The 21571-nt window shown below is 50.6% G+C and overlaps 8 protein-coding genes and 1 non-coding gene across 9 annotated transcripts; 5 read left to right on the top strand and 4 right to left on the bottom strand.

The window, feature by feature from the left end:
- Window positions 1-458: 458 nt before the first annotated feature.
- On the bottom strand, window positions 459-2311 carry EDD37DRAFT_464492 (Alpha/Beta hydrolase protein). The gene is made up of 2 exons (XM_062813006.1): window positions 774-2311; window positions 459-716 (listed from the first exon to the last, which is right to left on the bottom strand). The coding sequence occupies exons 1-2, from the start codon at window positions 1930-1932 to the stop codon at window positions 580-582; spliced, it is 1296 nt and encodes a 431-aa protein (XP_062669171.1). The 5' UTR covers window positions 1933-2311; the 3' UTR covers window positions 459-579.
- Window position 2312: 1 nt separating this feature from the next.
- Window positions 2313-4395, top strand: EDD37DRAFT_464370 (uncharacterized protein). Its single transcript, XM_062813004.1, has 3 exons — window positions 2313-2647; window positions 2697-2718; window positions 2879-4395. Exons 1-3 carry the CDS (start codon window positions 2588-2590, stop codon window positions 4369-4371), a joined length of 1575 nt encoding a protein of 524 aa, XP_062669170.1. The 5' UTR covers window positions 2313-2587; the 3' UTR covers window positions 4372-4395.
- Window positions 4396-6509: 2114 nt separating this feature from the next.
- EDD37DRAFT_464480 (uncharacterized protein) lies at window positions 6510-7133 on the bottom strand. The gene has a single exon (XM_062813005.1). It carries the CDS (start codon window positions 6976-6978, stop codon window positions 6655-6657), a length of 324 nt encoding a protein of 107 aa, XP_062669169.1. The 5' UTR covers window positions 6979-7133; the 3' UTR covers window positions 6510-6654.
- An 839-nt stretch (window positions 7134-7972) lies between these two features.
- On the top strand, window positions 7973-9350 carry EDD37DRAFT_682829 (uncharacterized protein; the record flags this gene model as incomplete). Its single annotated transcript, XM_062819816.1, has 3 exons — window positions 7973-7983; window positions 8043-8694; window positions 8784-9350. The coding sequence occupies 3 exons, from the start codon at window positions 7973-7975 to the stop codon at window positions 9348-9350; spliced, it is 1230 nt and encodes a 409-aa protein (XP_062669168.1).
- Window positions 9351-9519: 169 nt separating this feature from the next.
- Window positions 9520-10445, bottom strand: EDD37DRAFT_634278 (Mss4-like protein). The gene is made up of 3 exons (XM_062816841.1): window positions 10214-10445; window positions 9968-10164; window positions 9520-9910 (listed from the first exon to the last, which is right to left on the bottom strand). The coding sequence occupies exons 1-3, from the start codon at window positions 10337-10339 to the stop codon at window positions 9856-9858; spliced, it is 378 nt and encodes a 125-aa protein (XP_062669167.1). The 5' UTR covers window positions 10340-10445; the 3' UTR covers window positions 9520-9855.
- A 1952-nt stretch (window positions 10446-12397) lies between these two features.
- On the top strand, window positions 12398-14540 carry EDD37DRAFT_634275 (2,4-dichlorophenol 6-monooxygenase). Its single transcript, XM_062816840.1, has 3 exons — window positions 12398-13279; window positions 13325-14215; window positions 14266-14540. Exons 1-3 carry the CDS (start codon window positions 12489-12491, stop codon window positions 14405-14407), a joined length of 1824 nt encoding a protein of 607 aa, XP_062669166.1. The 5' UTR covers window positions 12398-12488; the 3' UTR covers window positions 14408-14540.
- Window positions 14541-15025: 485 nt separating this feature from the next.
- On the top strand, window positions 15026-15133 carry EDD37DRAFT_t15. The gene has a single exon. It is a non-coding gene; the product is annotated as a tRNA-Gly (tRNA).
- A 490-nt stretch (window positions 15134-15623) lies between these two features.
- On the bottom strand, window positions 15624-17885 carry EDD37DRAFT_695660 (SSS family solute:Na+ symporter; the record flags this gene model as incomplete). The annotated part of the gene is made up of 4 exons (XM_062820115.1): window positions 15624-17093; window positions 17144-17503; window positions 17556-17726; window positions 17778-17885. 4 exons carry the CDS (start codon window positions 17883-17885, stop codon window positions 15624-15626), a joined length of 2109 nt encoding a protein of 702 aa, XP_062669165.1.
- Window positions 17886-18826: 941 nt separating this feature from the next.
- Window positions 18827-20350, top strand: EDD37DRAFT_687413 (N-carbamoyl-L-amino-acid hydrolase; the record flags this gene model as incomplete). Its single annotated transcript, XM_062819938.1, has 3 exons — window positions 18827-18981; window positions 19041-19176; window positions 19225-20350. 3 exons carry the CDS (start codon window positions 18827-18829, stop codon window positions 20305-20307), a joined length of 1374 nt encoding a protein of 457 aa, XP_062669164.1. The 3' UTR covers window positions 20308-20350.
- Window positions 20351-21571: the final 1221 nt, after the last annotated feature.

Below are 21571 nucleotides of genomic sequence, written 5' to 3'. Positions count from 1 at the left end.
TCCATCAAAAGTCACTCGATACGAGCTAGTTGTGGCATATATTCAGGCGCCCACACATCGGCGCTAGACCGGGGATATACCTGTTCGCTAGGCTCGCAAGGCTCGCAAGCTGTGGGGTTACTCCCGAGGCGGGCTGGGATCTTGGAAGCCTATCTTCGGAAAACAATTTCGGGCCATGCATCGTGACGTCTAGGCGCCTCACAGGTGAAAGACGCAGTAAGAGCAAGTATTTTGGTAGATACGCATCTTGATTGCCAGTAATGGGCTCCATTTATGTGTCTGCACGAGGTTAAAGGTACACTCGGGAAGCCAATCATCTTCATGAGAATGCGCGAAAGCCACGAGGTCAGCAGATGATGAATGATTATGCCACGCGATGTTGTCCAGATCGGATTCTCCTCATGATAGCCATTTCATTATCCTATTTAGGGTGGCTATACGAGCTAGTATATTCTTCCCACCAGATCTCTACCCGTAGACACCGCATTCCAAAAGTGCGATTGATGACTATGCGATCGAAACCAATCGTGAGGAGTGTTGGATCTGTCGATGCCTGCCTCGTGTTGGTTCATGCTGGTCTCAGAAAGCTGTCTCAAGCCAGCCCAACATTGCACGGTTCGCCGTCTCAAAGTCACCAGCCTGGCAATGGTAGCTTGCAGGTCCAGTGAAATTGTGCAAGGTGACATTTTTGTTTTGCGAGACAAGTTGGTGGTAGACTTGACAACTTTATTAGCAGGAACATGACCATTTATCTGTGGATAAGGATGACTTACCCTCCATAGCCTGACCCGGAAAATCCGTGTCATCCACTGCATTGCCGACTAAGATGGGTATGTTAAGCAAGTGGGTGATGTTTTGAACTTTGTACGCTGCGGCTTGCTGCAACAAATTGTATGTCGAGTGTGTTTTAAATGCCCAAAGACCTTGATCAATACCCCATCTGGCCGACGACGACGCCGAAGCGTTGTTGACAATCGCGTCATCAATGATAGTGTCGAATTCAGTCTGGTTGCCTGCGGCGTAGATCTGCAGTAGCTCTGTGGGAAAACCGCTCTCAATGCTCGCCTGAACATCCCACACACCATCATCTAGCACCAGTGCTTTGATACGAGGTTCGTATGCCGCGGCTCGTGCCGCAAGGTAGCCACCCATGGATATGCCTGCCAAAGCCAACTTCGACATGTCAATATCAGTCCTGTTCGCAAGCCAGTTCACTGCTGGTACGAGTACTTTCTCATAGTCGGGGATGAAACCAAGGCCTTGGTATCTGCGAACCGTTGGTTGTCCAGGTCCTTCGATGGTCAGAACGTTCCAACCCCTCTGAATCGCAGATGCGCCCATCTGCATGTAGCTGTCTTCTTGTGCAGCATCGTAGCCCTGAATGATGACGAGAGTGCGGCGTTTGGTGGTCGAGTTGTCCACAGCATAATAAGTGCCAACGGTCTCAAATCCATCCGCTGGAAGAGTGATGCGCCGGCCTGGAACGGGCAGGGATGCTATGGCCTTATTGAAGGCGAGTGTTTGTCCAGTCCAGTATTCAAAGATCAGAGGGTCACTCCAATTGCCATGGAGAAAGAAATCGGCGCTTCTGTAGTAGTTGCTTGCGGCGAAGTAGGTGTTTCGAGCATTGACCGGGTTGGGCACAGCCGCTTTTTCTGCGGCAGCGTAAGTCGCATTGGCAAGTACGGCGAAGGTTGTGTTGAAGCTGTAGAAGCTATTCTGTACAAGGACAGCAGCTGCAGCCAGGATGTCTCCTGCGGCATAAGGTAGTGATCCAAGGCTGATCAGAAGCTGGAAGTTGAACTCGGGATCTGGGCTGAGGGCGAGTGGCAGGGAGGCCAATGCGGCCTTTTGTGTCGCATTCGCAGCTTCCACAAGAGAAGTAGAGATGGTGCCGGCAAGGGCGGAGGCGAGAACAAGGGAGAGACGCATCGTGTCTTGTGAGTGCGAGCAGGTTGAGATGGAACTGAGCAGGATCTTTGCACACAAGAGACAGTGAACTCACCACAGTTGAAATCACAGCCTTTATATTTAGGTACATATGCATGAAGTCCATCTCTGTTTGTGGGACCATGATGCTCGTGAACAGGTCCTTTCCTGGTGTACCACGCGAGGATTCAAGGCAAATACCCAGTCTTCACGGGAGGCCTGAGGAATGATGGATACCGGCTCTTTGAATGATGATGTGCTGTACGAGCCATACCAACCACATAGTATCTTGTCGTTGTGGCTATCGATAGTTTGGAAAAAGCTACAAGGGTGAAGCAACAAGCAAATTATCCTGGAAGTTGATGCTGCAAGTTGATAGGTTGAGATGTTTCCATGGCCGTAGAGATAAGGCCCCCTATTATGCCCTCGTTAGCCCCCAGATCTGGCAGATCTTGGGGAAAGACGTCATCATTGTATCCGTCCACACCTCGCAAGCCTCGCAAGCCTCGCAAGGTCGATTATGTGGGTTTGCGATAAGATCAAGACCCCTATAAGGTGAAGAAAAGCGCCAAAGTCGCAATTGTCGCAACCCACTTCTGTCTCATATCATTAGCACAGAATTCCGCACTGAACCTATCCCATTGTTGACAGCTAAACGATGGTGTACCCTGGACGCCCCAGCCGCGGTTGTCAGGCATGCATTGCACGGAAAGTCAAGGTACGCCCGAGCATGCTCCACCGATCCAATATGCTGACTCAAATTGCAGTGTGACGAGGGGAAGCCAGAATGTAAGCTGAGTTTCGCATCTCCCCGCTCGAGATGGCAGGTCCTGGACGCCAATCATGGGGGTGTTCCTGGCCAATCCTCATGACGTGACGGACCAGTGGCTGGAGGGCCAGTACGGCTGCTTTGGTTGATGTGCACGGATGCTGATTCTTGATGCGATAGGTGAACGTTGCAAGAAACGTGAGCAGCCATGTCCTGGATATCGAGATCCAGAAGAACGCAAGTCGATGCAGAGACGCAGGACTCGCTCTGCTGTATCGACGAGCGGTCCCTCGACGTCATCATCGGCGGCTCCAGAAGCATCAGGAGCTCGACATCATCAACCGGCGAGCTCAGTCTCGCGCAGCCAGAGCCTGGGTACCCCCGCTGTACCACCGCAACAGAACTTCTGCGATCAAGCAGTATGCTTCTTCTTCCACCAATATATCATTGCCTCCACCGACGGTGGGAATCCGGGATTCCTTGATTTCCTGCCGGAGCTATATGAACGCACCAGTGCAGACGATGCCCTCTCACAAGCTGTCAAAGCAGTCTCGTACATTACTCTTTCTGGCCAGTCATCCGTCAAGATCCTGTCTGACAAAGGCCACGAGCATTATCGAACCACCCTGCAGAGGATAACCCAGATGTTGCAAACGCCAGAAGGTGCTGCACAAGACTCCCTGATCGTGGCGATCATGCTTGTTGTGCTGTTCGAGAATGTCACATACGAAAAGCCGGCGGTTATGATGAGCCACGCGAAGGGTCTTCACACCCTTCTACTACATCGTGGCGTTGGACAATTCACCAGCCCCCAGAGCCGGGCAATATTTCGTCATGTCAACTCTCACACTCAAGTGCGCAACATTGAGCTTTCTCAGTACCCAAGCCCCGAGACCGAGCAATGGCTTCAAGGACTCGACATGTCCAGTCCGACTGCCGGCTCAATCTCTGAGAAGTATCGCATTGCCAGTATTCGGGCGGCGGCCAAAGAAGCACTGTCACACCCTCATAACACCAGAGACATTGAAGCGAGGCTGCTGGAAATACTAGAACAGGCCAGAGAGCTTGACGCTGATGTCGCACGCTGGGCGCGAGACCTGCCCCCTTCATGCCGGTACAATGTCTGGAGGCTCGATGCGAACGGCGATGCAGGGCAAGTAATGGAAGTCCCTGGATCTTCCACCGCGCTACCGGGGCTTATGGAAGACTCGAGCCAGCACATACTGATATACGCGGACGTCTGGTTCGCGTCACTATGGGCAGGCCACAGGACTTCGCGCCTCATGCTCAACGAGACCATTATCCGAATTGCACGCCGGCTGAATCTCACTTATGCTCAACAAGACGCAATCACCGTCATACAGGAAATGTGCACCGAAACATGCGCTAGTATCCCTTTCTCGCTTGGTGATGTTCAGGTCCGCACTGACGGAATGGGTCGCGAGGTTCTGGAGATGAACATTGATTCGCGAACAAAAAAGGGCGCCGGTGCGGGAGCGTATTTCGTTGTTTGGAGTTTAAGGCATGTTGTGAGTTGTGAATTTGCGACCGAGGCGCAGATACAGAGTGCTAGCGAGGCGCTCGTGAGGATCGGAGCCCAGTATGGCATTAAGCAGGCACTTACGCTGGCGAACAGGCAGTACCAATGCCACCCGGGTGCGACAAGCAGATGATCTGGATCTTGGAACTTTAAGGACGAACGCCAGCCTGCGCTTCTGTACTCATATTCCTAGGTCAATGTCCTGCAGTGGCAACCAGAAGGCTTTCATTTGCATCGAGATACCCTTGTTACTTGCTCGGATAGGTCCCGGTACAATTTCCTGGCCACATCTGCAGCTTGGCGAACACACAGGCTCCGTCTGGAGTTGTTGCAAAATGACCTCAACTCTCACTTTCCTTTCTTTCATGACACATCACAAATATCAACATAACATGAGAGCCTTTTGCCTACATTGCAATAAAACATACCTCTACAACGGCAGTGAAGAACTCTGCCGGTTGTGCAATTCCCGACTCTGGATTCAAGCGAGCCATGAAGCTCACGAAGTGCTTGACCAAAATGCGCTTGGACAAGGTCAAGCGTTTGTATTATACCCCGAACAGGGCCTAATGAGACCGCTGGGTCTGGTGGCCAATTTACCCGAGCTAGGTCCTCCAAGATTGTACTGCGCGTCAATTAATGATCATAGTGCCTTGCAAACGTATCAGGGCCATGAATCTGCCAATGACCGGACCTCCCATCCCTCCCATCCCTCCTATTCCTCCCGTGGTCGCAATTCAGAAAGACTGAGGAATCGGCTAAATCATGCCCTAACACCCCACAAAGTCGTGGGTTTCAAAGCGAAAGTCAGAGCGAAACCTCCAGTGACGGGCAGTCCAGTGAGGAATCCTCCAACGAATCGCGCAGTTCACGAGAACACCAACGACGAGTTCAATCTCACAGCCCGCAAAGTCGTGGGTTTCAAAGCGAAAGTGAGAGCGACACCTCCAGTGACGAGCAGTCCAGTGAGGAATCCTCCAACAAATCTCGCACTCTAAGACGATATCGTACGGAATATCGTGGCCGCAAAATCCGCAGTCCAAGACGAGATCGTGACAGAGACCGTGGCCGTGCTGGCAAAAGACAGCATTCCTCGCAGAGCGAGACCTCAGAGAGTGACGTGAGCTATCGCACTCGAGATCGAAACAATTCTTCATCAACGAGTCGTTGGGGAAGGGGTGGGCGGTATGATGTCCGCAGCTCGTCGAGAGAGAAGACATGCGACTCGCATAGGCCCCAGCGAAACGAGTCACGTGGTCGAATTGGCCGATGCCGCCTGCGAAGAGCATCGAGCAGTTCAAACAGTCTACCAGCACGTCGATGTCAACGAGGCAACGACAGTGAGTCAACGAGCCCACCAAGACGGCGCAAGCGAGACAAATCACATAGACCCGTCAGAAGTTGTCGGGTGCAAAATAAAAGTCCATCAACAAGTCCACCAAGACCGCGGCATGGAAAGGCATCGCAAAGTGCGCGCAACAGACGTCGCCAGCGAAGTGGCGGTGAATCAAACACCCCACCAAGACATCGGCGCCGAAATAGCGCAAAAGCAATCCCACGACATTGTCGACGGCAGCAAGACGCCACTGAGTCGCCTAGCCCAAAGGGCCAACACCGAGAACTTGGACCTCACATTTCACCATGTTCGAGATTGCGGAGTGTGGGTGAGTCCTTCACCAATTTCTACACTTCAGAACAATAATAGCCAGAAGTCCAATCTCAAAGTCCGCCAGATGACTGGCAAGGTGCAAGTGAACCTTCCATGAGCCTGGCTCAGATGAATACGACTGGCAGACTCGAGAAGGATACAAGCAGAGTAGCCAGAATGCATCGCCCAGTCCACGCGGGCATCAACGCGATGTTGACTCTCACAGTCCACAAAGTCTTGACTGGCGAAGTGAGGATGAATCCTACAGTCCATTAAACCATCGGAAGCGAGACAACAAGACCTCGCGCGTTCCAAGGAAACATCGTGAGCGGAAGAACAAACCTCGCAGCCAACGAGGACACCGGCAGCGAAACGAAAACACATCGTGTGGCCCAGAAAGACATTGGCAGCGAACCGAGACTGCAGGGCACAGCCCATGATCTGGTAGTAGGCTGGTAAGAACACAAACAGTCTATCATTCTTGAAAAGTATATACCTGCAGGAGTCCCCCTCTATGTTCGAGGCTGGTCGACGTTAGGATCGAACACCTTGATGTCCAAATGCCCAAAAACCGAGGACAGGAGGACAAATCTGCCGTTTCAGACACAACATTGGTGACGTCCTGAAAGGCGAGTTGTGAGGTCAGTGGCGTTACAGAATGTTTTTCCAAGGCCTTTACGTTGATTCCGAGCTGAAGTCAGCAATATGCTTCACAAGCAACAGACACAAACGTCCCACATTGGCAAGAGCTGGAGTCAGCAATATGCTTCACAAGCAACAGACACAAGCGTCCCAGAAAGCTCGAAGTCCGCGCACTCCGTTCCCCTCCTCACAACGATACCAAATCATGATAAGCTCAGATTCCAAGCGATAAAGCGATGAAAACATATCAATGACGTTGCGTATACCACCATTGCCGGCGCCCCAGATAAAGAATATGAACATCCACTCAGATATGGAAGTGACCGAAATGTGCCACTCGGTGGGGAATTCCACGAAGACAATATTTCTTGGAGAATCTAGGAAAGTCGACACATATTGATCCAACGAAACGATCGCCGTTGCTGACGAAGTCAATAGAAAAGAGACCATAAGCAGCAGATCACTTCCGAAAGGTGATGAGTATCATGTTGATCCCGAAAAGAATTTCGGCATGACTGACTCGCACGGACATGACTTATCAAATCTGATCTCTCAAGAAGCCGCAGAATGTCCCCCGCAAACCGCTCCCAAAAGATACGCAACAAACTGGGTCGCATGGGCATGAACGATCGGAACCCATCTCCCAAATACGGGCGTGAATGATCAAGACCCCATCTCCCAAAGCAGCAGCACGTCCACCAAATGTTGACCCTGAGTGGGTCCGGTGGGCGATGTTGACTGACTCCCAATGGCACAAATGATCATACCAAGATCGCGCCGGACAGCAGAGTATTCCCCACCATCCTCGAAGACGGGTTTGGCTGGCGAAGATACCACGGAAAAGCACGATGGGCAAAATGACACACGGAAACGTCCGAAATGGCCAAATGTTCCACTGGATAGGTGTCGCGGCTCTGCGAGAAGAATGCTGGCGTGTCGTTACGGACTGACATTGAACAGACACCTGAACTTCTCATCACCGTTGGGCTATATGCCTGGCTTTGGAGAAGACCAAAGAGCCTGATACTAGAGATATTTCGATGAATAGAAGTAATATTCCCGAATGCGCTTATTTTGCCTTCTGTGAACCTTGTAGCGTCGGTGCCTTTGTGAGCTGTAGTGTTCGATGCCTTGCTCTGCTCCATACATCCTGATGCTAGCCCCGAATGACTTTTAGTCGATCACAATGCAATCTGGTCGCAGATGCTCGTGGGGAACGAAGCTTTGTGTGCCAGCGAACAGGCGGTTGTATCGACGCCTGGGCAGCACCAGTATCATCCCGGTATGACCCATATACAACATGGATCCTAGATTTTCAATTGATGCTTCCAAGTTGTAGTCCTCAAGTCATTTATCTGCAATCGAATAGCTCGTTCCGTATGAAACTCTCGAGGAGTAAGACTTCACCCGCAATAACATAAGTCACTAACGCTACCTGGAGAATATGGGTGCGGTGTAAGTAACTGCCCCAATCATATATGCACATCCCTGCTTTTGATGCTACCAATCCTGAGGGAAGAGATAACCCCGGCTTACCCGCAAGCAGGGTCCTTAGGCCCACCAAATCCCCTGGCCTCGCCCCACATGCCTGGCTCCGCGCTACAAGATCTAGCATTTCGCCAATCGGAACACGGCCACTCTCCCAATGACGGCACCAGACGTATACGAGACTCGCGTTCGTGTTCACCCGTCCGGTCACCAACAACATCCCATCGTGGTCGAGATCGTTCCCACTGCCCTCGGCGATACCGCGAGCGCCAATATCCAAGTGAAGAGAAGGCACATAAGCGCCGTGGCAATTCCCGCAGCCCAGAAACATCCTCAGAATCTGATCGAGTCCGAGGGGGCTCTCAACACCAACATTTGCAAACCAGTGGGCACGTCAAACACGGTACACGGCCCATCATAAGCAACAACCAGGATCCACCACGGTCCGGCCAGCCAAAAGACACCATAAACCGCCATGATTATGAAGACTCGAAGCAGGAACAGCAAGGAAACCCGGGCAGGTGGTGCCTCCGCTGCCACCAAACTGGTCACTGGATGGCCGACTCCTGGAAGGAAAGCTCTGGGCAAAAGTACACGCTTCCGGAAGAGTGGTCCAAATGGAGAGCTCGGTTCTCCGGCGAAGATATGTACCCCATCCCAGAAACACCTACCAACATGGTACAATGTCAAGCTTTGGTCTTTGAATGGTGGGCGCCATCAACGAATGGGACAAGTTCATCGATGAGCGAGACACACACTTATTACAGCTGGATGAATACCTTCAAAAACATGCTCCGGACACTTATGACCAGTGGCGCGTCTGTATGGCAAAGTCAAACACTCTGATGAAGAGCACCATGCGCGAAGTGAAGAGGGTAACAAGATTATTCCAAAAGTACTCCATCAGCTTACCGCTGTCCATGGAAATGGCGAAAGACCCGAGACACAAAAATCAGAAAGAATACTACAATCAGCATCAAACCTACTCTGTTGACTCGGTGGGCGAGTATCTCTGGTCCATCAAGGATGATCAAGACAAGATCAAGGGGGATGCTGAGAAAGTGGATAAGTCAATCCACTGTCTCGCGGAATGCTACAGAAAGTATGGGTCTCAGCACCAAGCATGGTGTTCCGAGATCGACCGACCCATTTCCGACAGTCCTCAGTGTAGGGAAATGCCCAAGGTCAGAGAATGTTTTCTCAATCTGGGCAGATTGATGTTCTCAGACCTGACCAGAGGTGAAAAAGTATGGCCATTCAACTTCATAGATTATCAGGTGCCACTCTTGTACCCTGCAATCTACTTTTTCGAACATCCTGGAGCGGATGATTGATGATGGCTATTGTGAGGATTGGTTCAAGATTGCTGGATTGGCACCTTGGGAGACATGCTCCGGCTTTCAAGCACGGTGTTTACTTGTCGCCACGATTTGGGGAAAGCAATGACCTAAAAACCGTTGCAGTTGAGATAGTTTCGATTATAGAAATGACTATTCCCAACGCATTTATTGTCTTTTGTTAGAATTGTATCGTAATCACAATGGTAAGCAGTGTGTCAATCGATAAACATCAAGACTCTCGCCTTGTGATGTGATGGAGAATAGATGAGGTCAAAACAAAGCGCGAGAACAAGTGTGAGGAGTGATGTCACTGAGTCTTCGGCACGAGACTTGGACAGGCACCAAATAATGCTTACGAGCGCCTAGATGGCATGAAGTTAGAGCCGGTAAGGGGTATTTCCGGGCTCCATGGATTGCTTAAGGACCCCTGTCAACCGAAATGTACCCTGGTCGTCTCTCCTCTTCGGCTCCCTTTTATCAATTCCTGTGGTCACTGCCCTCAAGTATCCTTTCGTTCCCCAAACAACACCTGGTCCGGTTTGAGGTTCTTCAATCTGTTTCCCTACATCAGCCATTCTCCTGTAGAATGCGACCAAGACTTTTGCACTCACCCATCCTCAATCAGGGACACCCGTACGAACCGGTTTGCATCGCCGTATTTCATGGGAATTGTCCACAAAGTACAACCGCACGAACTGCAGAAGACTTTATGTTTCGGTTGACCACTCGCAGTGTTGGTGACGATGTAATGCTTCACCAGATCCTCGCCAGTCTGTACAATGACCTGCGATTTGTCATATTTGGCAACCTGTCGCGTTGATGAGTACGGTGTGAGTTTCGAGGATTGGAAGTCCTACGATTTGAAATGGGGCACTGGCATTCATTTGACAGTGGTCGCAGTAGCATTGCATGACCGTGTCAGGTTTGCCGTGAATCTCAACTGTGATGCCGCCACACAGGCAGGATCCGTGGACTGCCGCCATAATCGTCCGAAGTTTGTTATTGTTTGTCAGCTTGTGTATACGAGACGAGGTGTTTTGTGCTGGAGACCATGATAATGTTATCTGACCATCTACCTTGACTCTGGCCTGAAAATGAATGACTGACATTTTGTGAGCGGAGAAATCCGCATACACAATGCCTCGGGAAGTTCATTCATTTCCGCAGCAGCAACTCACCTCAGTATATGTAGTCTTCGACGCATGGTTTCGATTACACGTAGTCAACTAGTTTGCTGATAGCTTTTAAATATACATCTGAAGTTTCAGGTTACTACTGATTTCTCTAATTGATCAAACACTGAAGCTTCATTTCGACCAAGATGTCCAGCCAGAAAGTATCCTCCCCACAGTCGAGTCGTCGCCACAACTCTTTGACCATTATAGGAGCTTGCTCCAGTGGAGGATAGCGCAGAATCGCGCGCATACTCAAGAGCCGATTCACAAGTACTAATCGACTACGCCGGACTTCGGCATCTGTGATTTTGGTATGCTGCGTTGTGGTGCTGGACTTTGGCTTTCATCAACACGGCAACAATCTATATCATGGTGGCTCTGTTGGTTCGAACACATCAAAAGCAATCCGCCACCGCGGTTTTCACAGAGATTATCAACGAGACAGGATGGTCTTCAAACGGTCTCGTTTTTTGTCTGAGCATTCTACCTGGAAGCGCATCAGTTGGCCTTTTCGACACTGCAGCTCATCTGGCAGAAGAGATCCCGCAGCCCGAGAGATCTGTTCCACAAGTCATGGTATTCACGGCTCTCTTATCGGCCTTGAGTGGCCTCATCATGACCTTTGTCTACCTATTTTGCCTTGTCAACCCAACGGCACTTCTCGCCCCACTCGGTGGCCAACCTATTTTTCAGCTTATGCATGATGATCCGATCTAAACCACTTCTCGTGATTAGTGCCCTGGTATTTGTTGTTGTATGGGCATTCGCGTCTGTGTCGTTTGTCACCACGACTAGTCGAATCTTTTGGTCGTTTTCGAAGCATGCCGGCATTCCGTTCAGTCGGTGGATAGGATTCGCCGACCCCAAAAGTCAGATTCCCAAATACGCAGTCTTCGCCACGACAGGGATAACATGTTTGATCGATCTACTTCAGTTTGGACCAAGCTTGATCCTTACCGCTTGCTATGGCGCCGCGGCGATTACTTCAAGCATATCCTTCGGCATACCAATCTGCTGCCTCATTCTCGGAGGAAAGAACGACTTACCTCTCAAGCGATGTTTTTCGATGGGGAGATTTGGTCTTTGGGTTAACTTGGCTGCCGTGCTGTGGCAAATCTTTCAGGTCTTCTTTTTGTCGTTCCCTCTCTCCTATCCAGTCACAACCAACAGCATGAATTGGGCTTGTCTTGTGGTTGCTATTGGCGTTTTGGTGTTCGCGGTCAACGGGGTGGTCTACTCCCGACGACGCTACCATAGCCCTAAACCTTTACTCATGGGAACGCACTAAGGTGGCAATGTCGTCACGTGAAGAAGGAAGACAATAGTTATATGGGATGAAGGGGGAGTGACAAGCAGTGCTGGAAGAAAGTCGAGATTGGAGCCGTCCAAATAATATATTGTCCCACAGCCGAGGTGAAGTTTTGCTTGCTATTCGTTATTTCTCGAGGTTCGCGGAAGATGCTTGCAGAAGTTTGACCAAGTTTTTGAGGCGCGTACTCAACCAAGCGGAAGATGCACTGCCGCAGAGACAAGGTTGACTGAAGGTTGACTAGACGTAAAAATCTGTTCAAAAGAGAGACAGCAGGTAGACGCGTGCTGTTGGCTCGTAAGCCAAAATATTCAACCTGCACGTCAATGGAAAGAGTAGCCATCCGACGCGTTCATCGGCTGTTTACTATTATCATTATTGGTGATACCCCCCACGATCCTCGGCGAGATTGGCTCCGAGATCTCGCTGGCCGGCTACGACTCCTGCTAAGATTGCATGTGGAGGCGCTGGGGAAGGGGGTTTTCCCGAACCCCCAACTCCCGCCCACATCGACATTGAAAAGTCCATTCCATTAAATTCATTGTTCTTCCCAACATCAGGGGACAACCGTGTGCAGCTTGATAATCGGACTTCAGGACGGGTAAACTCCAATTTTCCTTCTCATTGTTTCATGATACTGTCGCCACCATGCCGCATACGACGCTGACCAACGGCACCTCTGCACCCAGTGCCGACGTCATTGAAACACCTTTACTCATTGTCGGCGCCGGACCAGCGGGTGCTTCGCTAGCATGTTTTCTTTCAGCGCCGCCTTATTCCATGACGGGTTTGCTCATATCCGCAGCACCCACGACATCGCAAACACCTAGAGCACATATCACCAACCCTGCTGCCTTTGAGTGTCTCAGAGATATCGACTTGGAACAGGAATGTCTCGATCATGCAGTGGAAGGGGACTGCATGGTCCACACGCGCTGGTGTCACGACATGACTGGTGAGGAATATGGCCGAATCTACTCTTGGGGTAATGATCCGAAGCGGAGAGGCGAGTATGAGGGTGCCAGCCCATGTCATCACGTGGATCTGCCTCAGACCGTGTTTGAGCCCATCATAGTTCAGCGGGCGGCAGCTCAAGGGTGGGACGTCAGGTTTCGTACAAGCTTTGTTGACTTCAAGAAAGAAGACAATGGCAAAATCCTAAGTCGAATCCGAGATGACTTGACAAAGACGGAATACCTGGTTCGATCAGATTACTTGTTTGGCTGCGATGGGGCAAGGAGTCAAGTGCTTAGAGAACTCCAGATCCCTCTGATCAAGAAGCCTGGTCAAGGTCTGGCTCTCAATGTGCTGGTAAAGGTTGATTTGAGCGAGTACGTGGACGCCAGAAGGGGGAACTTGCATTGGGTTTTCCAACCAGAACGAGAATATCCCGACTTTGCCTGGAATGGTTTGATTCGAATGGTCAAGCCGTGGCATGAGTAAGTGAGCATTCATAGTTTTCAGGGCCTCGCTGATCTTCTCAGGTGGATGTTCATTCTCTTCCCGAAGCCAGGAGTGGAATACAAAGAGCCGACTATGGAACAGTACACGCAAAGATGCAAAGAGATTGTCGGACGAGACGACTTGCCACTAGAAGTGCTCGACGTGTCGAAATGGTATATCAATGAGATCGTGGCAGAATACTACTCGGATGGAAACATCTTTTGTCTGGGCGATGCTGTACACCGACATCCTCCATTCAATGGTCTCGGATCCAATACTTGCGTCCAAGACGCCTTCAACCTAGCTTGGAAGATCAAGTACGTCTCACAGGGACTTGCATCACCTACAATCCTCGATACTTTCAGCACAGAGCGACAACCGGTGGGCGTGGGAGTGATTACCCGTGCAAACCAAGGCATTCGTGACCACGTCCCTGTTTGGAAAGAGATGGGTCTGATGGAAGAGACGGTGGAGAAGAGGATGGAGATCTTCAACAGTCTCAAGACCGCCACTCCGGAGGCTCGAGAACGCAGAAAGCGAGTGAATGCGGCCATTGAAGGGACGAGTCACGAGTTCCATGGTATCGGCGTGGAGATGAATCATCACTATGACTCCGAGGCAGTGTATGTGGCAGATGAGGTCAAAGCAGGCAGGACGAAACCGGGATGGCCCGAGGATCCTATCTTGCACCACAAGGTCAGCACATTCCCGGGCCATCGATTGCCTCATGCGTGGTTGAACAAGACAATGCCGGAGAAGGATCATACTTCCACCATCGACCTCGCTGGACATGGCCGGTTCTGCCTGATCACCGGTATTGGAGGCGAGAAGTGGATTAAGGCTGCACAGAAGGTGTCTCAGCAACTTGGTATCGAGATCAAGGCTTACAGTATTGGTTGGGGACAGGAGTACGTGGATGTGTATCGTGATTGGTAAGTTGTTCGGCTCTTGCTATGATACCTTGTTGACTGACCAATTTTAGGGAACGGAGAAGAGAGGTCGAAGAAGATGGCTGTGTGCTGGTGCGCCCTGATCGTTTCGTTGCGTGGCGGTCTATGGAGCTGAGTGACAATTGTGACCAGAAGTTGGGAGAGGTCATGAAGGCCGTGCTTGGGAAATCTTGATATTTCGTACGATATGTGAGGCTTGGGATAATGAAGAGTGCATAAATTTGTTTTTACCTGGCCTGGGACATATTCTGCATACACCAGGAAGAGGTGTATATTGCAGGATTTTCTACGATTGGTGGTGTTGAGGATGCCTCATTTGTCATGCTTGGAGCATGTCATTGGATACTTGAAATGATCCTGATCTCGAGACAACTGCCTTCACCCTTCCCGAAACTGATCAAGACGGAGGATAGTCATGGAGCAAGAATTGTAAACGCAATAGGATGCCCTACGAATTTCCCCCTCAGGGACTCCCATCAGGGACTCCCCCAGGGGACTTTTGCCAAGACTTCCCAAACACCCTCAAAAGGCAGGCATACCTACCCGAAGAGGAAATTCTTGCTCTTTTTCATGATCCAAGGAGAGTGCGACACCATATTCGGCTCGACTTCGGCAACGGTCAATCCATTTTACCAATAAATTCCGGGCGAGTTCACCCCCCGCATCGGAGGTTTCGGCACAGGCAAGCAACGGTCTTTTCAACACATATATACCTTACCAACACATTTCTCTTCAACAATCAGCACAGACTTGATTTCACTTCAAATCTTGAAGCATCTTCATCCCTATGAAGCGCCGATGGTTTAGCGGTAAAATCCGTCGTTGCCAAGACCCTCTAAGCCTTTTCAGGCATAGAACCTTCGAATCGACGGGCCCCCGGTTCGACTCCGGGTCGGCGCAACTTCATCTGTCTTTTTTGGTTTTTTTTGGATGGTGTTTTGATCTTTTTTCATGGGTTGAAGGCTGGCTTGTTTTAGCGGTAAAATGCTAGCGGCTTGCAGTCTTGGCATGATTGGCCATGGTGCTGGAAACTACCTTGGCATGATTGTGAAGGTTATTCTCACATAGTGGTTGGCTGTCAACGTTCTCTTCGATGACTTCTGACATTTGCTAAAAGAAAGATAAGAGCAGCAAAATCCCGACGAGATCATTTATTTCCAGTGAACTCTGTCGATTTAGCCGTGAATATTTCGCCTGAAGGGAACGGATATTCGGTAGATGAGATACTATCAATTGCATTCATTGAAGCGCGTAGTATGTTCATACTCTCTCTCTCTAAGACCTTCACATCTACGCCCGTCTAGATTTCGCTTTGGTCCACCTCCTTATCCTACAAATCTCTTCCTCATTGCACCACTGCTCCCCGTACGTTTTCTGTCCATTTGTCAATCTATGCTTTAAGCTCTTCCCTGTTTGGCGATTGAGTTCCCGAGGGCAGGGATGAATTGTTTCCATCTTTAGGACGGCCCTCAACCACCTTCTTCTTGCCGGTCAACTCGCCGAAGAGTTCAACCCAGAAGTGTCGTGTTTCCCAGATGGGAAGGATACCGCACATGAACAATGCTGCAAAGACCCATATGAAGCTGACGGCAATGTAGAATGTGAAGAAGGTCTTCGAGTAGATGTAGTGGCTGAGGAACATGGGTACCGGAATGACGACATCCATGGCCAAGGACAAGACGGTTGCAACAATCAGGGCCATCATGTATGTGCGGTTCAGCGACTTAGGATCGTCAAGGAAGGCCTTGTCTTCAGCTTCTTCCTTCTCCTCGTCGATCACAGTTGGCAATTCCGAGTGAGGGTTGGCAGCTTTGTGGTCTTCTTGTTCGCCTTGTGTCTCACCAGCAGCCACCACACCGCCAGCTCCTCCTGGGACCGCATTGCCGTACAGCGAATGCGCAGCGTTGATGTTTCTGGTGATGGACCAGTCAAAGTCGTCAGGTTTGATCCATGAGACAACGAGGGTAAGAATGAGTCCAGTGAGGACAGCTGCCATGTTACCTGCTAAGGTAGGGTACGATCCACCAGTGGAGGCAACGGTGAGCTCTCCGTAATATACGTGAGCCTCGACCAGCCAGGCTATAACACCTGCTGCCAGACCGCCCAGTGCTCCGGTCAGGGCACCAGCTCGAGTCTGCCCTTTCCAGGTAACAGCAAAGGCAGCAGGGAAAACAGCACCGCCGATAAGGAGGCCCATGACCAAGAAAAGCCACCCAAGGTCAATACCAATAGCGTTCCAGATACACGCAAATGCGGCCATGACCAAGCCAAAGACGCAAATCATGACATGTGAGATGAAGATCAGATTCTCAGGCGTGGCGCTTGGTTTGACGTAGACTTTGTAGACATCGAAGGTGAGGATCGACGACACGGCGATAAGCTCGGAAGATGATGAGGACGTCACTGCCATGAACAGTGTGAGAAGCAGGGCAATAGCACCATGTTTTCCGAGTAAAGCCGCCGCACCAAAAGGAGCTGCGAGTCCTGCGGAAACTTGCGACGAGGTCATGTTGTTTGGGTAGGTGGGATATGCCGGGTTATCCGTAAGAGCGACTGCAGCTAGACCGAGAGTGGTGGCAAATCCAAAGGGAATGGCATACCATGCCATGCCTCCCATGATATATCCTCGGACTGCTGTTGTGGGACGACTGGCGATGGCTCGTTGCCAGTAACCCTGATCCAGAAAGACAGTACCCATGCCAGAGCATAATTGAATAACACCAAAAATCAAGCCGAAGTTCGATTTTTGCGTCAGGTAGGAGCCTTCCGTGTTGCCTGCAACTGGACGAACCTTGGAGGCATGGACGAGGAGATCGTACATTTTGCCAGGAGAGCCAATGAGTTCATTTGAACAGTATACCTGGATCTTATCAGCAAAAGCAATACCTTGGGGATCGGCAAGAGACATACGTCGAACATGAAATACAAGATGATGATCATGACAATCACTGTATGAGTGTAGTCGCAGAGGAATGTTGCACGAAGTCCACCCAGAACCACGTAGACGCAAACACCCATGGGAATCAGGAACACCGCGGCGTACACATTCATTCCCGTTAGAGCTGTGACGACAGCGCTACCACCCAGTAGGAGCTGGGACGCAACAAGGATATTGGTCATCAGGGCAAAGAAGATGAAGACCATATGCGTGACCGCGCCGTATCGATAGTAGATGATTTCGAGAAACGTGTGGCACCTTGGAGCATTCTGTTTGACCTTGCATGCCAACACCGAGAACATGAAGATCTGGACTGTTGCTCCAGCAGCATACTGGGATATATTAGTACGGGTGTCTGCGGAGAGGGATTGAGATCGTGCTTACCCAAAACGGCCCTGCCACGCCGTATTCATAAGTGACACTGCCCGATTGTAGCAGAGTAGCTGCCCATGTCCAGGCGGAGACGACACCGCAGGCAATAAGACCGGGCTTGACACTTCGACTAGCCGTGTTGAACTCTTCACTCATCTTGGTCGAATATTTGGTGTAGCGATTCTAATGGACAGATTAGTTTTCCCTTCTTCAGAATTGCTTGTTCTTTCGTACCTGCATGTAGGCGATTCCAGCCATGAGTAAGGCGAAAAAGAAACCGATGCCAACCACGACACCGTAGCCGGCGCCCTGAGGCAGAACTGTTGCAACCGAGCTCGACATCTTGACACAAGGCAGATGTTGTGCAGAAGGGGAGATTCCGGTATGGGTATGGAGAGATTTGGCAAACGTTCTTACGCATGATCTGTCTGGTGGGAGGTTTATATAGATACAATCAATGGACTTCCGATGAGTCCCGATAAACTGCCCAAGTAATCATGACCCACCTTGGGGTAGAATATCGATTACCCAGGAGATAGTCAATCCTTGAACGAAAGTGACTTATCTTTCGTCACTCGGAGTAAGTACCCTTCTGACGGAATGCACCATCAGAGATCTTGATTTGACACTTACCAGCATACCATGCTGGGGCCAGAGGGAGTATCCTTGGGTGATCCATTGTTATCGAGGGCCTATCGTTATCTGGGGTGATATTAACAGCTGCTTATTACATCAAGAGGGCAGGCTACGACGATGTACAATCCACATCAGCATGGTCTATCTTCGGTAGCAGTGCCGATATCGAAAGCTAACCGTGGCTATGGGCATGCATATCGTCGTTGCCTGCCTCTTTCGCAACGATAAGAGGTGGAAAGAGCACGACAATACTCCACGAGGGTCCGTGAATCCTCGCGATCTACATAGTGATTTCCGGATAATATAAATGTGGATCCTGGTTTGGGCCCTTATCAACCTTTGCTCCATGACGGCTGGGCCTGACCGTGGATATTCCCCAGGTCAAGAACCGTTAGTAAGACCCGCAACTGCATGTGGCAGACCAGGAAGAGGAACCTCGGTGCTGATATCGCGAAGACCCTGCCGCGATATTCACGATGGCGCGGCATCTTGCGAGGTCTCAAAGGATGGGGCTAGAGTTTAGCAATCCTCTGGGAAACCATGTAAACACGAGACCCCCCAAGTAGTAGAACTTTTTCTCGAAGTCCAGTCTCCTCCCGTCGAAATCTCAAGAATTCGCCTTCTAGTTCTTTCCAACATCACGCAAAATGCTTAGTCGCTCAGTTTCTCGAGCAGTCCTCGGTAGAGGCACTGCCACTGTCGCCAAGAATGCCTCCCTCAGACTCACAGCAATGCGCGCGTATGCGACAGTGCGAAACTCCCCTCTCTCCGAGAAGTTGTCGATCAACGGTGATAGACTATGGTAAGCCAGGCCAATGATCATGATGGCAGCAAGAGTTGTCTAACAGAACTTCACTGCAGGCACGATATTCACTACACAGCCCAATGGAGTGCACCGTCACCGGGAGGTGTGACTCGTCTTTGTGCAGACGAGAACGATAAAAAAGTTCGCGATTGGTTCCGAGATCAGTTGCTTGAACTTGGGGCAGACTACAAGGTCAGTTGAACAAATGCTCGCCAAGACGATCATGCTGACGCAAAACAGGTCAATGCGACAGGAACACAATTCGGCGTATTCCCAGGCGAGGATAACAGCATCCCTCCCATTGCCATGGGTAGCCACTTGGACACTGTGGCAACCGGCGGCAAGTTCGACGGTCCCCTTGGTGTCATCGGAGCCCTTGAGTGCATGCGAAGCTTCAAGGAGCAAGGCATCAAAACCCGTGCGCCAATTGTTCTCATCAACTGGACCAACGAAGAGGGAGCTCGCTTCTTCCCCCTACTAGGATCCTCAGTCGTCTATGCCGGTCGCTCGACGGTCGAGAAAGCACATGCCGCTTCCTCCAATGATGCCTCTGAGTTGACTATGGGCAGCGAACTCAAGAAGATTGGATACGTTGGTGATGGACCCAACACTTTCAAGGAATTCCCTATTTCTGCACATTTTGAGATCCATTGCGAGCAAAGTACCGATCTTGAAAAGGCCGGCAAGCCTGTCGGCTGGGTCGAGGGTTGGCAGGGAATGACCTGGTACGACGTCACCTTCCACGGTGAGAACGGCCACGCAAACACCTACCCTATGTACGGCCGGAAAGACGCGTTGGTTGGCGCATCCAAACTGGTCGTCGAACTTGAAAAGCTGGCTTATGAGAAGGCCGGTGCAACCACTGTCACAGGTCTTCACAGCCGACCTTGGGGCGCATGCAACATTCAATCCAAGTGCAAGATCACCTTCTGCTTGATGCACAAGGAAGCTGAGGGACTGGAGTCAATGGGCGAAGAGATCATGAAGCGCGTCAAGAGCATTGCTTCGCTACACGGTCTGGAAACCGAGACCGACAGAACCGTCCACTTACTGCCTGGCAACTTCTGGCCTGAAGCCATTGACTGTGTCAGACTTGCCTGCGGTGACAAAGGTATCGCTTCTCGGACAGGAACTGGTCACGACTCAACCATGACGCAGCTGTTGTGCCCAACTGCTATGGTGTTTGCACGAGCCAAGGATGGTATCAGCCACTCTCCGAAAGAGTGGACCGATAAGGACGACTGTGCGGAAAGTGCCCTGGTATTGGGCAAGTCGGTGTTGAACTTTGACGACTATCTGAAGGCCAAGGAAGCCACAGCTTGAACGAAATGGGAAATGTAAATAAAGAAACCGCGCGATCGTAGGGGGCGAAGACAGTAAAGTGCAGCTGTTAATTGTCGAGAGTGATCTAGCACCAATCATAGTACCGAATCTGACGCCCGTCTTCCGGATAACGCTATCTATGCCTCGCCCGAAAAAATGGGGGCTCGAATACGAATGAACTGTCAAACGTGGACTCGGATCCCAGATGGTGGGTTGACACTATCCACAAAACCCACAAGGCTCTGACATGCTAAGTTCAGTGGTTGAGGTGATGTCGATCGACGAACCCCTGGTGCTCATCTCCGAGTTTCATTGACCTGCAACTGTAATAAGTACGAGGCAGCAACCAACGTCCGTTTCAGAAGTGCAAGTGACATGCCCAGGCCATAGTCGTCCTTTCCAACCGTCTATCATTAACCTACAACCACTTGGCATGCCTCGATGTCTGGGCAATTCCTGTTACCATCTTCTTGGTATTCTTATACGTGGAGAGAAGCCTAAAAGGAAAGTGGGCACGGTGCAATTCCATTTTATACTAGGCCAAGATTGGTGAATGACGTGAGCTCCCTGGGAAAGTACCACTACATGAGTACCTATGAAGTACTTCATACACGTTATCAAAACTCCGTACCAAGATGGCATGCTGGGACTTGGCGGACCTGGGCGCAGCGGAGACACGAGAACCATCGATCGACATGACATGTGAAGCCACTAAGATAAGTCATATCCTTCCCGCTCGTTATGACGCCCATATTTGGTATTCTCGTTTATGTTTTGTTCAAGTAACTCTTTTGATCCACTAACGAACATTGAACCTTATACTCGAGCCTATGTGTTCCCCTGCTTATCTACCGTGCCTGATGTAGACTCCAGAAGTGGGTATGTCACTGCCATTCACGTTCTGATAGTTGTCAAACCACCACTCAGATCAAACACTGAACGTCCCAGAGTCATGGTCCTCAGATAAGGACAATAGGTACACAAGGCTCCTAGACAGGTTTCCACTGCTCGCCGTTGCCTTCTCCATTCATCAATCTGCTCACAATGCGCAGACTCCCAAACTGTCAGCAAGGTACTTCCCGTTGAAACGGACCAGCACCCGTGCTCAAGCCAAGGGTAAACGTTGTTCCGGCCTCGGATAGCCCTCCCTACGAGACACGGCCATATCTGCAGCGGCCGAATGGGTTCTTATCTGATTGAACACTTGCCCGGTACGGAAGTACATGTCCATGAAGATAATGCTCAACCGCGTGGCAATTGATAC

This window comes from Exophiala viscosa, assembly GCF_022695815.1.
Source record: "Exophiala viscosa unplaced genomic scaffold EDD37scaffold_7, whole genome shotgun sequence".
Taxonomy (NCBI): domain Eukaryota; kingdom Fungi; phylum Ascomycota; class Eurotiomycetes; order Chaetothyriales; family Herpotrichiellaceae; genus Exophiala; species Exophiala viscosa.
The sequence above is the reverse complement of the archived record's forward strand: the minus strand, read 5'-3'. Positions and strand labels throughout refer to the sequence as shown.

What these genes read in the sequence shown, in the direction of transcription:
- EDD37DRAFT_634275 (XM_062816840.1), top strand. Translation starts at nt 12,489, where the DNA reads ATGCCGCATACGACGCTGACCAACGGCACCTCTGCACCCAGTGCCGAC. An exon ending in ATGGTCAAGCCGTGGCATGA is followed by an intron (nt 13,280 to 13,324) that starts GTAAGTGAGCAT and finishes TGATCTTCTCAG; the next exon opens with GTGGATGTTCATTCTCTTCC. An exon ending in GTGGATGTGTATCGTGATTG is followed by an intron (nt 14,216 to 14,265) that starts GTAAGTTGTTCG and finishes GACCAATTTTAG; the next exon opens with GGAACGGAGAAGAGAGGTCG.
- EDD37DRAFT_464480 (XM_062813005.1), bottom strand. Translation starts at nt 6,978, where the DNA reads ATGGTCTCTTTTCTATTGACTTCGTCAGCAACGGCGATCGTTTCGTTG.
- EDD37DRAFT_464370 (XM_062813004.1), top strand. Translation starts at nt 2,588, where the DNA reads ATGGTGTACCCTGGACGCCCCAGCCGCGGTTGTCAGGCATGCATTGCA. An exon ending in GCATTGCACGGAAAGTCAAG is followed by an intron (nt 2,648 to 2,696) that starts GTACGCCCGAGC and finishes CTCAAATTGCAG; the next exon opens with TGTGACGAGGGGAAGCCAGA. An exon ending in TGACGAGGGGAAGCCAGAAT is followed by an intron (nt 2,719 to 2,878) that starts GTAAGCTGAGTT and finishes TTGATGCGATAG; the next exon opens with GTGAACGTTGCAAGAAACGT.
- EDD37DRAFT_634278 (XM_062816841.1), bottom strand. Translation starts at nt 10,339, where the DNA reads ATGGCGGCAGTCCACGGATCCTGCCTGTGTGGCGGCATCACAGTTGAG. An exon ending in CCAGTGCCCCATTTCAAATC is followed by an intron (nt 10,165 to 10,213) that starts GTAGGACTTCCA and finishes TCAACGCGACAG; the next exon opens with GTTGCCAAATATGACAAATC. An exon ending in GTGTCCCTGATTGAGGATGG is followed by an intron (nt 9,911 to 9,967) that starts GTGAGTGCAAAA and finishes GTAGGGAAACAG; the next exon opens with ATTGAAGAACCTCAAACCGG.
- EDD37DRAFT_464492 (XM_062813006.1), bottom strand. Translation starts at nt 1,932, where the DNA reads ATGCGTCTCTCCCTTGTTCTCGCCTCCGCCCTTGCCGGCACCATCTCT. An exon ending in TCCGGGTCAGGCTATGGAGG is followed by an intron (nt 717 to 773) that starts GTAAGTCATCCT and finishes AAAGTTGTCAAG; the next exon opens with TCTACCACCAACTTGTCTCG.